A 15,881-nucleotide genomic window follows, 5' to 3' on the forward strand; every position below is an offset into this window, starting at 1 on the left:
TTGTTGCTTTTGGTCTTTTTTGTTTTTTGTCTTTTCTCCACTCAAAGAGTCCCCATTAAAATTTCTTGCAAGGCTGGTTTAGCAGTCATGAACTTTAGTTTTTATTTGTGGGAAACTCTTTATCTCTCCTATTTTTGAATGACAGCCTGGCTGGATAAAAAATTCTTGGCTGCATATTTTTCCTATTCAGCACATTGAATATATCCTGCCACTCCTTTCTGGCCTGCCAAGTTTTTGTGGATAGGTCTGCTGCAAACCTGATCTGTCTTCCCTTATAGGTTGACTTTTTCCCCTTGCTGCTTTCACAATTCTTTCCTTGTCTGTGTAGTTTGTGAATTTGACTATGAGATGCCTTAGTGATGGTCAGTTTTGGTTGAATCTAATGGGAGCTCTCTGTACTTCTTGGACTTTGAGGTCTATGTCCTTCCCAACTTAGGAAAGTTTTCTGCTATAATTTGCTCACACATAAACCAGATTCTGCCCCTTTTTCTCTCTCTTCGTCTTCTGGGACACCTATGATTCAGTGTTATTCCTTTTTAATAAGTCACTGAGTTCTCTAAGTCTTACAATCATGATCTTTTGCCTTTGTTTCCCCCTTTTTTTCTGCTTCATTATTGTCTATAAATCTGATCTTCTAAATCACTGATTCCTTGCTGTGCTTCATCCATTCTTGCCATCGTTGCATCCATTTAAGATTGCATCTCGGTTACAGCATTTTTAATTTCATCCTGACTAGATTTTATTTCTTTTATTTCCACAGAAAGTAATTCTATGCTTTTTTCAACCCCAGCTAGTATTCTTATTATCATGGTTCTAAATTCTACTTCAGACATCTTGCTTATATCTGTGTTAAGCCCCTGGCTGTCATTTCTTCCTGTTCTTTCTTTTGGGGTGAATTCCTTCATTTTGCCATTTTAGAGGAAGAAAAAAATTAATTAAAAAAAATTAAATTAAAAAATTAAAAACAAAAAAAAATCAAATAAAGGAAGCTAGATCATAGGTGTGCTTTGGTCTGCTTACTGAAAAAGCTTGATAGAGAAAAAAGGAAAAGAAATGAAAAAAAGAAAAAATTAAAAATTAAAAAACTTATAATAAAATAGAACGAAATAAAGAAAATGAAGTAGAGTAAAAAATTTAAAAAGTAATGTAAAAAAAATATTTATCTTTCTGTATCCAAGAATGAGGAAAAAACAAGAAAAAAAAATATTTAAGCAAAAACAGAAGCAAAGAAAACGAACAAGACAATTGAACCAGCAAACAGAATGAAACCCAAATAAAGTTACATCCCATTTCCCCTATGACTGAAACTATGAAGCCTTCTATAGTCCGTATACTAAGCAGGTGACATGACCTGTACGGATCTTCTAGGGGATGTGCTTGGAGGGTGCAGTTGGGCAGGGCTTAGTGTAAAGGCTCCATGCTCCACTAGGTGGTGCTGCATAGCTTACTGGGTGGATCAGTGTTGTGTGGCCATGGTGCATGCATGCCTGTGTGTGGGAGAGGCAGAGATGGCTTCACCCAACTCCCTAGTCTCTGGCACAGAAACTTCAGGCTCTCACTGACTCAGGATCAAACACCCCTCCTTTGTTTCAGGCCTCCATCCATTCCCTGCTTCTATTTTATCCATGTCCAAGTTGTCTGCCTGTCAGGTGGCACCTCCCTCAGAGTTTTCACTCAGATGGGGTTGTGTTTCAAAACACCACAGTTCAGAGACTCCTGCAGCTTGGACCTGCACTGACTCTCTGCGGGAGGGTATCACTGAACAGTGGCCATGTGCCAGTTTGCCCCAGAAAACTTCTGTACAATCACATGGGAGCACAGGTTCAGAGTTTATGGCAAACCACATCACGCAGCTGGTGCCAGGCTTTACCTCATCCTGGCATCTTTGTTCCAGTGTCAGCAAAAATGGCTGCTCTCTGGGGTCTGCTGGGACCCTTGCCTGTGGGGAGGCCGTATGGCCCCTACCAAATGCACTCTGAGCAGAAGAACTGCTTCTCCTCATGCGGCACATGGACCCTTCAGGCCACACTGCCTGTTTCTGGGGATTTGCCTTGCTTCCTCACTAGAGCACTGCCAGGCACTGACCTCCAAAACTTAAGATTCTGTGCTCCACTGTTTATAGAATTCTGGTGGTATTGAAACCCTCTCCTTTCCTCCTGTCAATGGTTTTGGGGAACAAATTTCTGGTTCAGTCCCCTGCAAGTGTTTTCACGCTCTCTCCTCTCCAGCTACTTTCGGGAGAGTGCTTTTCTTGCATGATCCCAATGTGCTGTACTCTTCTCCTTTCTTTCTCTGTCTTCTCTCCGCAAAAACAGCTCCCCAGCCTCTGCAGCTTTTCTCTCCCCCAGTTCACCTCTCTGCACTGAGTAGCCACTGAGTTCTGTGGCTAAAGTTATGCAGATTGTTGTGTTAATCCTCAGAATAATCTCCTAGGTGTTCAAATTGGTTTGGTACTAATCTAGCTGTGTTTCAGAGATGAGACAAGTTCAGGGTCTTCATTCTTCTCTGCCATCTTAACCGCCTTCCCTGCAAACATTTCTATTAAAGACTTTTGGCATTTGACCTTCACATGGCCGGTTTCTTTCCCACTCTCTTAATACCATACTGCCCAGAAAATGCATTCACAAAATCTCTGAAACTGTCATTTCTCACATAACCATCAGTCTTTTGCAGTCACAAACTCATGTTCCACTTCCCCGCCATTTCAAATTGTGTTTCTACAAACCTAGATGAATTATCAGTCCCTGAAGATAGATAATAGTAGTCAACAATGAAGAACCTGTCACAATATGCCACTAAGAATCACCCTAACCCTCATGGGTAGGGTGCAAATTTTAATCAGATAGTTAAGGGAAAAACCAATTTTCTTCTCTTGTAAATGTTATATGAGAGAGGTGGCTGGTTGGCTTAGTCGGTAGAGCATGTGACTCTGGATCTTGGGGTGGTGAGATCAAGCCCCACATTGGGAATAGAGCTTATTTTTAAAAATGTTAAAAACCTATAAAGGAACTTCTCTATTGGGTTTTCACATACATGTCATAGAATGTTCTCCATTAAAAAAAAAAAAAGATGAGGGGCACCTAGCTGGCTCAATCAGTAGAGCATGCAACTCTTGATTTTGGGGTCATGAGTTCAAGCCCCATGTTGGGGGTAGAGTTCACTTAAAAAGTTAAAACATGTTTTATAAAATTTGTTATATAAGAGAAAGAAATGGGAGGAGATTGACTTGCCTATTCTATGGATTAAAAGCTTTGTTCAATCACAAAATGTGATGAGAGAGGAGATTTCTATGTTATTTCCCCTTTACAATGTAAATATGATCCAAAACCATAGAAACATAGAAGTATATTTAGGAAGCAGTGACATAACTGACACAAGAAAAAAATTAGTAATAAATTTGCCAAACCATATGAGTAATACAGTTATTTAACATAGGAAACAGAAGTTACACTAATCAATACTAAATGGCTAAGAAAAAGAGAACACATTTTACTTAAAGATACAACTGAAAATTGCAATTTCACATTCTATGGGTTACCTTTTAGTTTGCTGATTGTTTCTTTCACTGTGCAGAAGCTTTTTATTTTGATAAAGTCCCAATAGTTTATTTTTGTTTTTGTCTCCCTTGCCTCAGGAGACTTATCTAAAAAGAAGTTGCTAAGGCTGATGTCAAAGAAATTACTATGCTCTCTTCTAGGAGAGTTATGATTTCATGTCTCACAGTTAGGTCTTTAATCCCTTTTGAATTTACCTTCGTGTAGGGTATAAGAAAGTGGTCCAGTTTCAGTCTTTTGCATGTTGCTATCTAGTTTTTCCAACACCACTTGTTGAGGAGACTGTCTTTTTCATTGGATATTCCTTCCTGCTTTGTAAAAGATTGAACATATATTTGTGGGTTCATTTCTGGGTTTTCTATTCTGTTCCATTGACCTATGTGTCTATGTTTGTGCCAGTACCATACTATTTTGATCACTACAGCTTTGTAACATAACTTGAAGTCTGGAATTGTGATGCCTCTGGCTTTGCTTTTCTTTTTCAAGGCTGCTTTGGCTATTCGGGGTCTTTTGTGGTTCCATACAAATTTTAAAATTGTTTGTCCTAGATTCTGTGAAAAATGCTGTTGGTATTTTGATAGGGATAGCATTAAATGTGTAGATTGTAGAATTGACATTGTAACAATATTTGTTCTCCTTATGGAATGGGAGAAGATATGCCATATCTGATGAAGGGTTAGTATCTAAAATATGTAAAGAACTTCTAAAACAACACCCTAAAACCAAACAATTCAATTTAAAAATGGGCAGAAGACATAAACAGACATCTTTTCAAAAAAAACATACAGATAACCAACAGACACATGAAAGGATGCGCAACATCACTCATCATTAGGGAAATACTATAATGAGGTATCACCTCACACCTGTCAGAATGGCTAAAATCAACACCAGAAGAAACAACAGGTGTTGGCCAGGATGTGGAGAAAAAGGAACTCTCTTGCACTGTTAGCTGAAATGCAAACTAGTGCAACCACTCTAGAAAACAGTATGGCAGTTCCTCAAAAAGTTAAAAATACCACCACTCTGCAATCCAGCAATCACACTACTAGGTATTTACCCAAAGAATACAAAAATACTAATTCAAAGGGATACATGCACCTCGATGTTTATAGCAGCATTATCTAGAATAGCCAAATTATGGAAACAGCCCAAGTGTCACTGATTGAAGAATGTATAAAGAAGATGTTGGGGTGGGGGGCGGGGAGTGCCTCGGTGGCTCAGTCGACTCATCCAACGTCGGCTCAGGTCATGATCTCATGGTTCATGAGTTTGAGCCCCTTGTCAGGCTCTGTGCTGACAGCTCAGAGCCTGGAGCCTGCTTTGGATTCTGTGTCTCACTCTCTCTCTCCCCCTCCCCCACTCACACTTTCTATTTCTCAAAAAGAAACAGTAAAAAAAGTTTTTAAAAAGATGTGGTGTATACACACACACACACACACACACACACACACACACACACACACCAGAATACAACTCAGCCATAAAAAGAACACAATCTTGCCATTTGCAACACCATGTATAGAGCTAGAGATAGCTGCTAAGTGAAATAAGTCAGTCAGAGAAAGACAAATACCATATGATTTCACTTATATGTGGAATTTAAGAAACGAAACAAATGAGCAAAGGGAGAAAAAAAGAGGAAACCAAGGAAGACTCTTAATTATAGGGATCAAACTGATGGTTACAAGAGGAGAGGTGGAGGGGTATAAGTTAAATAGGTGATAAGAATTAAGGAGTGCACTTGTGATGATCACTGGGTGATCAGGAAGTGTTGACTCACTGTACTGTGCACCTGAAACTAATATTACACTGTATGTTAACGGACCAGAATTTTTTATTTTTATCTTTTATTTCAGAGAGAAAGAGTATGTGAGTGGAGGAGAGGGGCAGAGGGAGAGACTCTTAAGCCGGCCCCATGCTCAGTGAGGAGCCCAATGGTGGGCTCGATCTCACGACTCTGAGATCATGGCCTGAACCGAAATCAAGAGTTGGACACTCAACCGACTGAGCTACCCAGGTGCCCCTACTAATTGGAATTTAAATAAACACTTAAAAAAAAAAAGAAAACTACAATTTTACTGTCTCTATAAATAAGCAATCTATAGAAGAAATAAGTCCTCTGTCTAGTGCTTTTAAATTCACACCACAACTTTATCTTGAAGATACTATCACACTGTAAAATTTCTACTTTTAAATGAAATTCTACATGGTACATGAATTATTTTTTCAAAGTCTTTGATTTTTTTCCTAAAAGCTATTTTCTAAACATTAAAAGTACAATGTAATAACAATACTGACAAAAGAATGTGATTTTGTTTCAAGATGGAACTATTTTTTTCTGATATGTACTCAACACAACATATTCCAACAGCAGGAATAAAAGCTACCATACAAATTATACGTATTATTCAGTAACCCACTATTACTAATATATATTGTGGATACTTCTCATGTCAATATGGACAGATCCTGTGGCCTCCCTTTTTAACTGCTACTAAATAATAAGAACGATAACATGGTAGTAGTAGTAATTGTAGTGTAATAGTAATAATATATGCCAGACTTTGTTCTAAATGTTTTTTATGTATTAATTAATTTAATTCTTGTAACAAATCAGTAAGGTACACACTATCCTTAACCTCACGTTAAAGAAGACTAAACTGAGGCAAGCAGCAATAGTTAAGTACCTTGCCCACAATTATAGATGTAGTGGGCAGTGGAGTTTGGCTAAGAATCCAGCTGGTATGGTTCCGGAGCCCGTACTTTTAAGCAACTCCTTGGATATGCAATGGCTAATTATACTACTTCCCAGTAACAGACATTTAGGTGTTTTCCGACTACAAAGGTCAATTAACATGTGGGGGAGAATATTACTAAATGCTTATTTTACTCTGGTAAAAAGTCAAATTCATATTAAAATTATTTTTATATTATAGTCAGAAAATTATGCATATCAGAAGTTAAAGCATTCCATATCTTTTATACTAAGATGATTTCTTTTTAAATTTTTTTCTTTTATTGAAGTAAAATATATATCATAAAATTTACCATTTTAACCATTTCTAAGCTTACAGTTCAGTGGAGTTAAGAATATTTGCAGTGTTTGGGGTGCCTGGGTGGCTCAGTCGGTTAAGCATCCGACTTTGGCTCAGGTCATGATCTCACAGTTCATGAGTTCGAGCCCCGCATCGGGCTCTGTGCTGACAGCTCAGAGCCTGGAGCCTGCTTCGGATTCTGTCTCTCTCTCTCTGCTCCTCCCCCGCTCATGCTGTCTCTCTTTCTCCTAAAATAAATAAATAACATTAAAAACAATTAAAAAAAAAAAGGGGGGGGCACCTAGGTGGCTGAGTCGGTTGAGTGTCCAACTTCAGCTCAGGTCATGATCTCATGCTCCGTGAGTTGGAGCCCCGCCTCGGGCTCTGTGCTGACAGCTCAGAGCCTGGAGCCCACTTCAGATTCTGTGTCTCCCCCTCTCTCTGCCCCTCCCCTGCTCGTGCTCTGTCTCTGTCTCAAAAATAAATTAAAAAAATTTTTTTAAAAAAAGAATATTTTCAGTGTTTGGGAAATCATCACCACCCATCTCTGGGAATTTTTATCTTCTCAAACTGAAACTCTGAGCCCGTGAAATAACCTCCCATTTCCCCTCCCCGACAGACCCTGGCAACCACCATTCTATTCTCTGTGTCTATGAATTTGACAAATAGTATTCTCATATAAATGGAACCATATAGTAATTAGCCTATTATGACTGCTTATTTCACTTACTATAAGGTCTTCAAGATTCCTCCACGTAGTAGTATGTTTCAGAATTTCTTTCTTTTTTTAGGGCTGAATTATATTCCACTGTATACATATAGCACATTATGTTTACCCATTCATCCATTGATGGACACCTGGGTTGTTTCCATCTTTTAGCTACTGTGATTAATACTGTTATGAATATGGGTATACAAATATCTCTTTGAGTCACTGCTCTCAGTTCTTTTAGATATATACCCAGAAGTGGAATGGTTGGATCACACGGTAATTCAATATTTACTTTTTTATGAATTCGCCATATTGTTTTCAATAGTGACTACACCATTTTACATTCTCACCAACAGTGCATAAGGGAATTCTCCACATTCTTGTTATTTATTTCTTTATTTATTTCTTATAATAGCCATCCTAATGGATGTGAAGTGGTGATTCATTGTGGTTTTGATTTTCATTTTCTCTAATGATTAGTTATGTTGAGCATTTTTTCATGTGTTTATTGGCCATTTGTAGCTCTTCTTTGGAGACATATCTTTTAAGTCTTTGCTTATTTTTGAATTGGGGTGTCTACTTCTTTGTTGTTGTGTTCTAAGTATTCTTTATATATTCTGGTTATCGATCCTTTCAGACATATAATTTTGCAAATATTTTCTCCCATTTCATAGACTGCCTTTTCACTGTCGACTTTGTCCTTTGATGCATTACAAGTTTTGATTATGAGGTAGTCCAATTTACATTTTTTTAATCCAAAAAATCACTGTCAAATCCAATTTCACAAAACTTTTCTCCTATGTATTCCTCTGAGTTTTAAAGCGTTAGGTTTTATGCGTAGTTAATTCATTTAAAAAATTTTTATTTTTAGTGTTTATTTATTTTTGAGACAGAGAGAGACACAGCATGAGCGGGGAAGGGGCAGAGAGAGAGGGAGACACAGAATCCGATGCAGGCTCCAGGCTCTGAGATGTCAGTACCAGAGCCAGACATGGGGCGTGAACTCATGGACCACGAGATCATGCCCTGAGCCAAGTTGGATGCTTAACTGACTGAGCCACCCAAGTACCCCATTAGTTAATTCATTTTGAGTTAATTTTTGCATATAATGTTAGCTAAGGTTTTATTCTTTAACATTTAGATTTTCAGTTTCCCCAGAACCATTTGTTGAAAAGACTATCTTTTCCCCATTAAATACTCTTGACAATCTTGTCAAAAATCATTTGGACATGTATATGAGGATTATTTCTGGGCTGCCCATTATATTCTATTGGTCTGTATGTCCATATGTTTTTGTTTTAGGTTTATTTATTTATTTGGGGGGGGGAGGGGGAGAGAGAGAGAGATCGCTCTCAGAGAGAGAGAGAGAGGCTCTCAGAGAGAACCTTGAGATTATGACCTGAGCTGAAATCAAGAGTCAGCCGCTTAAAGCACTGAGTCATCCAGGAGCCCCTATATGTCCATCTTTATGTTAGTACTGCAGTGGTTTGACAAGTTTTGAAATCAGGAAGCATGGGTTGTCCAGATTTGTAATTTTCCAAGACTGTTTCAAGGTTCCATATGAATTTTAGTTTTTTCTGTTTCTGAAAAAAACTCATTGGAAATTTGACAGGGATATACCGAATCATTGCTTTGGGTAGTACTGATATCTTAACAATATTAATCTTCTAATCCGTGATCAGGGGATGTCTTTCCATTTATTTGTGTCTTCTTAAATTTCTTTCAGTAATGTTTTATAGTTTTCAACGTACAAGTCTTTTGCCTCCTTAGTTAAATTTCTAAGTATTTTAGTATTTTTTATACCATTGTAAATAGAATTATTTCTCTTAATTTTCCTTTTCAGATTGTTCATTGTCAGTATATAGATAAGCAACTAATTTTTGTGTGTGTTGACATTGCTTCCTGCAACTTTTTTCAATTCATTTATTTCAATTTCAATTTCATTTATTACCTCTGACAATGTTGTGTTGTTGTTGTTGTTTTTTTAATCCTTAGGGTTTTCTATATACAAGATCACGTCATCCATAAACAAAGCTAATTTTATTCCTTTCCAATTTAGATGCCTTTTCTTTTCTTGCCTAATTGCTCACACTAGGACTTTCCTTATTATGTTAAATAGAAGTGGCAAAAGCAGACATCCTTGTCTTATTCCTGATCTTAGAGGAAAAACTTTCAGTCTTTCGTAACTGGGTATGATGTTTGCTGTGAGTTTTTCATAAATGGGTTTTGTTATGTTGAGGTCTTTTCCTTCTATTCCTAGTTTGTTGAGTGTTTTCATCATGAAAGGGTATGGAATTTTGTCAAATGCTTTTTCAGAATCGATTGAGATGATCATGCTGTTTTTCTCTTCATTTTGTTGATGTAGTATAGTACGTTGATTGATTTTCAAGTGTTGAACTATCTTGGCACTCCAGGAATAAAGGCTGCTTGGCTACAACACATAAATCCTTTAATTTGCTGAATTTGGTTTGCTAGTATTTTGGTGAGGATTTTTACATCAATATTTATACGTGTAGTTTTCTTTTCTGATAGTGTCTTTGTCTGGTTTTGGTATCATGGTAAGGCTGGCCTCATAGAATATTGAGTTTGGAAGTGTTCTTTCTTCTTCAATTTTTTGGAAGAGTTTGAGAGTGACTGGTATTAATTCTTTTTTAAATGTTTGGTAGAATTCACCAGGGAAACCATCAGGTCATGTTTTTTGTTGTTTGTGTTTGTTTCTTTTAATTGGGTTTTTGATCACTGGTTGACTCTTACTATACATCTGTTGAGATTTTCTATTTCATCTTGAGTAACTTCAGGTAATTTGTATGTTTCAAGAAATACGTCAATTTCTTCTAGATTATCTCATTTGTTGGTATATGATTGCTCATAGTACTCTCTGATAATCCTTTTTATTTCTGTAAAATTATTAGTAATGTTCCCTTTTTCATTTCTACTTTTAATTAGGTCTTCTTTTATTCTTAGTCTACCTAGTTAATGGTTTGTCAATAGTATTGATCTTTTCAAAGAACCAAGTATTGGGTTTATTGATTTTTCTCTCTTGCTTTCCTATTCTCTGTTTTATATACCTTTTTTTTCTTATAATCTTTTATTTTCCCTATCTTCCTTTATTATTTCCTTCCTGGTGGTAGCCTTAGGGTTAGTTCTTCTTTTTCTATTCTTAAGGTGTAAGAATAGGCTACTGAATTGAAATCTTTTTTTTTTTTTAAAGTAAATGGTTATAGCCACACATTTTCCTCTTAGCACTGCTTTTGTTGCATTCCATAAGTCTGACATGTTGTGTTTTCATTTTCATTTGTCTCAAGATATTTTCTGATTTCTCTTGTGATTTCTTCTTTGGTCAATGGATTTTTTAGGAGTACAGTTGACCCTTGAACAATGTGAGCACTGGGGCACTAACTGACCCCCCCCAAGTGAAATCTGCACATAACTTTTGACTCCTCAAAAAACTTAACTACTAATAGCCTACTGTTGCCTGAAAGCCTTATTGATAACATAGTCAATTAACATATATTTTGTATGTTATATGTATTATATGCTGTATTTTTAAAACACAGTAAGCTAGAGAAAAAAGGTTATTAAGAAAATCATAAGGAAAATATATTTACAATGCTGTATGTAAAAAAATCTACATATATGTGGACCTGTGTAGTTCAAACCTGTGTCATTCAAGGGTCAACTGTATTGTTTAATTCCCACACATCTGTGGAATTTTTCAGCTTTCCTTCTGTTGATTTCTAGTTTTATTTCACTTTGATTGGACATGATACTTTGTATGATTTCGATCTTTCAAAAATTTATCAAAATTTGTTTTGTGGCAAGGTGGCTGTTTTTAAAGGTGTTTGTTACTCTTTTTAAATTTTTATTTATTTATTTTGAGAGAGAGAGAGAAAGAGAATGATCACACACTTGAGGGAGGGGTAGAAAGAGGGAGAGAGAGAATCCCAAGCAGGTTCTGCCATGTGAAGCTGGATCCCATGAACCTCAAGATCATGTCCTGAGCCAAAATCAAGAGTTGGACGCTTAACCGACTGAGCCACCAAGTGCCCCAAGATGATTACTTTTTTAAGACAGAAAGATAAAGGCTATTTTTTTGCTTAATAATCAATATAAAATCCTGGTTTGAAAAAGCATCATTAGAAAATGGGTGCATGTGGCCGTGTGCCCGTGTCCGAGTGGTAGGCGGCTGTTGCCTGCCCAGGCGCAACCTGCCCATATGCAACACTGGGGCCATGGGGAGGCCTGGCAGCCCTGGAGGAAAAAACGTCCTGCTGTCTGCAGACGGCCAGGCCCCAGAAGACACCACTAGCCCTTCCTCAGAGAGAAGGGGTCCAGACAGCTGCTCTGATGTCCATCCTGTTTCCCAACCTGAAGGGCGGCTGCTTCGAGCACCTCTGTACCAGAGACTCCTCTACCCTGCCCGGTGTTGCTGCAGTCCCACCTCAGCTCCAACTCCCATGTTGTCATGGAAGCCCAAGGTGCAGGCGGCTGAGGATATGTTCCCCAATGACTGAAACCCACTGCCTGTAGAGTTCCTGGACCTGAGGGTACCACAGGCTGGCAGGGGGCTCCAGCCCAAAGGTGTGTGGCCATGGCAGGGCCTCAGAGCTGGAGGACGTGGGCCCACAAGCTGCCTGAAGAGTTAGAGCAAGACCCCAGGACTCAGACCTCCAGGGAAGCCTGGCCTCACTGGAGGAGCTGTTCTCGAACATGGCAGTCCCAAGCCCGAAGACTCTGGCTCCAGTGGTAGACACCCACACCTTGTTCCAGTTCACCTCTGTGGCCTCACAGACCTACGTCAATAGCTTAGATCACTCAGTGCAGGAGAAGGAGGAACAGGCCCTGGAGCAAGGGCAAGAGGAGCTGCTTCTGCACAACTGTCCCGACCTTGACTCCCTGGTCTGGATGAAGATGAAGTGCCTGCCACACTTGGGCACAGGATGCTGGTGGAGAGATTTTTCACGTCACTGCAGGTCATTCCACCAGCACATCCTGGACAGACTGTTTCTACCCAGCTGTCCCCCCTGTGTTGCATCCTGGATTGTTTACACCTGAAGTCACACAGCCACCTGGAAGGGCTGTTCCTCACTGCCCGTTGGCCCAGCAGCTCTCCTTCCTGTGCGGCCTCTACCTGCACACCCCTGACTACCTGGTGCTCCTGCTCCAGGGGCTCTTCCAGCTGCTGACACAGTCTCCAGAAACTTCTTCAGGAGTCTTTGGCCTCCTATGGGATCTCAACATGGACGGGCTCTTCCATCAGTCTGATGGAGACAAGCACTGGTGGTGCCCCTTTGCTGCAAGAGGTCATGAAGGCATTTCACATCCTGGGAGCCCGCAACCCTGCTCTGGGCCTGCAGGGGCCCTGTTGGCACAGTGGGAGAGTGCTTAAAAATGACAGTGGCCAATGGGCACCTGGGTGGCTCAGTCAGTCAAACATCTGACTCTTGACCTCGGCTCAGATCATGATCTCATTAACTGTGAGATTAAGCCCTGCGTTGGGCTCTGTGCTGACAGCGTGGACCCTGCTTGGGAGTTTCTCTCTTACTCTCTGCCCTTCCCCTGCTCTCTCTCTCTCTCAAAATAAAATAATAAATTTTTTTAAAAACCACTAAAAAACAATAACAGTAGCCTGAGCTGAAGTGAGCAGCAGGACACTCCCCCAGAGACTGCCTTGGACATCAGCCCGAGCTACATCCATAAGTTCCTGACACTGTGTGCCCCAGCCCAGCCAGGGACCTCTTGGGCCTGATGGAGCCGCTGTGCTGAGTCAGCCTGGACGTGGGGCTCCACCTGCTGCCCAAGCCTGATCACCATCAGTCTCTGCCTTCTGCTGGTCGAGAACTTCCAGGGGTGGCCAGGGAAGCTCCAGCAGCTGTGCTGCACCCCGAGCAAGGTGTCAGAGTACCGCCACAATCTGCTGGTACTTGCATAGTTCTTTCTGACCTCCCAGACTAGGCAGCTTCAAAGCCAGCTCAGCCTTGTGGTTGTTGCACAGATGCTGGACCAGCAAGAGACACTACTCCCTCTCTGGCAAGAGAAGGCCCAGGCTGTCTTTGCTCAGCCAGCTCCTGAGCCTCAGGAGGCCATCATCCCTCAGGCAGTACCTGGGCTCTGAGACCTTGCCACCGTGCCAGGAGCAATAGCAAAAGGCCAGCACCAAACAAGACCATGTTTGCTCCCTGTGTCCCACTCTTCTGACACTCGCTGGGGTGGTGGTCAGCTGCAGGACATTACTCCAGACCAATGGGGAGGGCTGCAGCAGCCATGCATGCAGTTGGACCGCCTCTCAGCAACCATACCCGGGAGGGCCCCCAGGCCACGCACCCGACCAGACTCAAGGACCTAGCTGCCCAGACCGATATCCGCTGGAAGGTGCTGCTGGCCCCACTGCTGGCCGCAGGCCCAGTACTTCAGCCCCTGGAAAGACTAAAGGAGCAGGGCAGGGATGGCCCCAGGCTCTAGGCTCTGGCAGGAAGTGAACAGGGCTCAGAGAACAGAAGGAAGTGAAGAACGGAGGCCAGAGGAAGACCACTGTGATGAAGTAAGAGCCTGCCTCCACACTGCCCCTGACCCCCACCAGGCAACGATGCAGCCTGGCCCTGCCTGGACCACCCCTCTGCTCTCCTTCCCTCCCAGCCACTTCCTCTGCCCCACGGCCTTTGTCTCCACACTCCAGTTTCCTTGGGCTTCCTGGGACCTCCTCACCCTCCTTCCTCTCTCTGTCACTAACGTGAACTTTCTTTGTGCACATTAAAGTCTTATTTCAAACAAAAAAAGAAAGAAAGTAAAAAAGAAAATGGGTACGTGCACAAGCACACATGACAAGAAAAACGTCTTGTTTGCTATACGGAGGCAAATAAGCACAGGAAAATTATGTTCAACATCATTAGCCATGAGTCAAATGCACATTAAACCCACAATGATATATCACGACACACTCATAAAAATATCTAAAATTTAAAGAAGTAACAACACCAAAGGCTGCTGAGGATGCAGAGAAAATGAATCATTCATATACTGCTAGTAGGAATGTAAAATAGTTCAACCACTCTGGAAAACAATTTGTCTTTTTTTTATAAAACTAAGCATGCATTACCATATGACCCAGCAATTGTACTCTTGACCATTTACTGCAAAAAAGGAAAACCCATGTTCACACAAAAACCTGTACACAAATGTTCACCAGCTTTCTCTCTAACAGGCAAAAACTAGAAATAATCCAAATGTCCTTCAATCAGTGAGTTGTTAACAAAGTGTGGTAGATCCATATCATGGGACACTATTCAGCAATAAAAAGCAAGTGACTATTGACATATGCAACAACTTGGATGAACTGTAGGGGAATTATGCTGAACGAGAAAAGCCAAGATTAATTGATTATATATCACAGGATTCTATTCATATAACATTCTCAAAATGACAAAATTATAGAGATGGAGAAGAGAGAGGATTATTGTTGCCAGAGGTTAGAGATGAGGAGGACTAGCATGAAGTGGTCTTGTGTTAATGAAGAGTTGTGTATCTTGATTGCAGTGATGGTTACATGAACTTACACACATGATACGTCTAATAAAACTACAAAACACACACACATATACATGCAAATGAGTGCAAGTAAAACTGTTTAAATAAACTCTGTGGCTTGTAACAATCTCAAATTATCAGTTTTTGAAGATGTTACTGTTGGGGGAAACTCAGTAAAGGAAACTTCCTTGTGTTTTTTTTACGACTTCCTATCTACAATTTAAAAATAAAAAGTTTGAAAAGAAAACAGTTACCTACAGTCATAATTAGGATACTATAATATGTATTGTTTAACATTTATGTTTGATCAAAGCTAACTATTAGAAATCCATGTTTATAGAAGTGTAATTTTCCAGAAAAGGTAGGGTATGCTGTTTGGGTCAAAGTAAGAAATGGGGCATATCTCTATATGTTGTGTAAATATAGCATGACAGCTTTAGGGGGGGCCCAACTGTGTTACCCTACTACACTAAGATACTCTATCGCTACTGTAGGTCCATAAGTACCTGCAAAAGCCATGCAAACGTGGTCATCAAGGGCACAAATTTTCCTCACAGTTCTTTCATCTTGAAGCTTGGCAACAGATTTCTTTTCTACTCCAAGCACAACTATATCAGTACCTCGGATTCCAACCTATCAAGTGATTAAAAAAATACAATTAGTTGTTAGTTTTGACATTAAAATGAAGTTATCCTACCACATGACTTGTAGGAAAAGTCTTTTTCTTTTTTTTTTTTTAATGTTTATTTTTGAGAGAGAGTGCACGAGCAGGGGAGGGGCAGAGAGACAGGGAGACAGAGGATCAGAAGAGGGCTCTGTATTGGTAACAGAGATGTGGGGGCTCGAACCCACAAACTGCAGGATTATGACCTGAGTTGAAGATGGACGCTTAACTGACTGAGCCACTCAGGCGCCCCGGAAAAGGCTTTCTCTTAACCATTCAGTAAAAATGAGAAAAGTTGACTTCTGAGAAAACAGCTGCACAGGTACAGGATTACTCCATTCTCCAAACCCAAAAGTACAGAACACAAACAGGTCGAGATTGGAAGAATA

The 15,881-nt window shown here is 40.2% G+C and overlaps 1 protein-coding gene and 1 pseudogene across 3 annotated transcripts in view; one reads left to right on the forward strand and one right to left on the reverse strand.

The window, feature by feature from the left end:
* PSMA8 (proteasome 20S subunit alpha 8) overlaps positions 1–15,881 on the reverse strand; it is a 49,020-nt gene that overhangs the window by 19,510 nt on the left and 13,629 nt on the right. The window contains exons 2-3 of one of the 3 annotated variants that reach the window (XM_032595401.1): positions 15,335–15,461; positions 10,674–10,691 (exon numbers count right to left, since the gene is read on the reverse strand). In XM_032595401.1, the coding sequence (XP_032451292.1) occupies positions 10,674–10,691; positions 15,335–15,461 (145 nt within the window). The remainder of the gene's footprint in view (positions 1–10,673; positions 10,692–15,334; positions 15,462–15,881) is intronic. The other 2 variants (XM_032595402.1, XM_030336516.1) reach the window with 2 other exon arrangements.
* Positions 11,456–13,734, forward strand: LOC115528705 (annotated as a pseudogene).

Source organism: Lynx canadensis, chromosome D3 (assembly GCF_007474595.2).
Source record: "Lynx canadensis isolate LIC74 chromosome D3, mLynCan4.pri.v2, whole genome shotgun sequence".
Lineage (NCBI taxonomy): Eukaryota > Metazoa > Chordata > Mammalia > Carnivora > Felidae > Lynx > Lynx canadensis.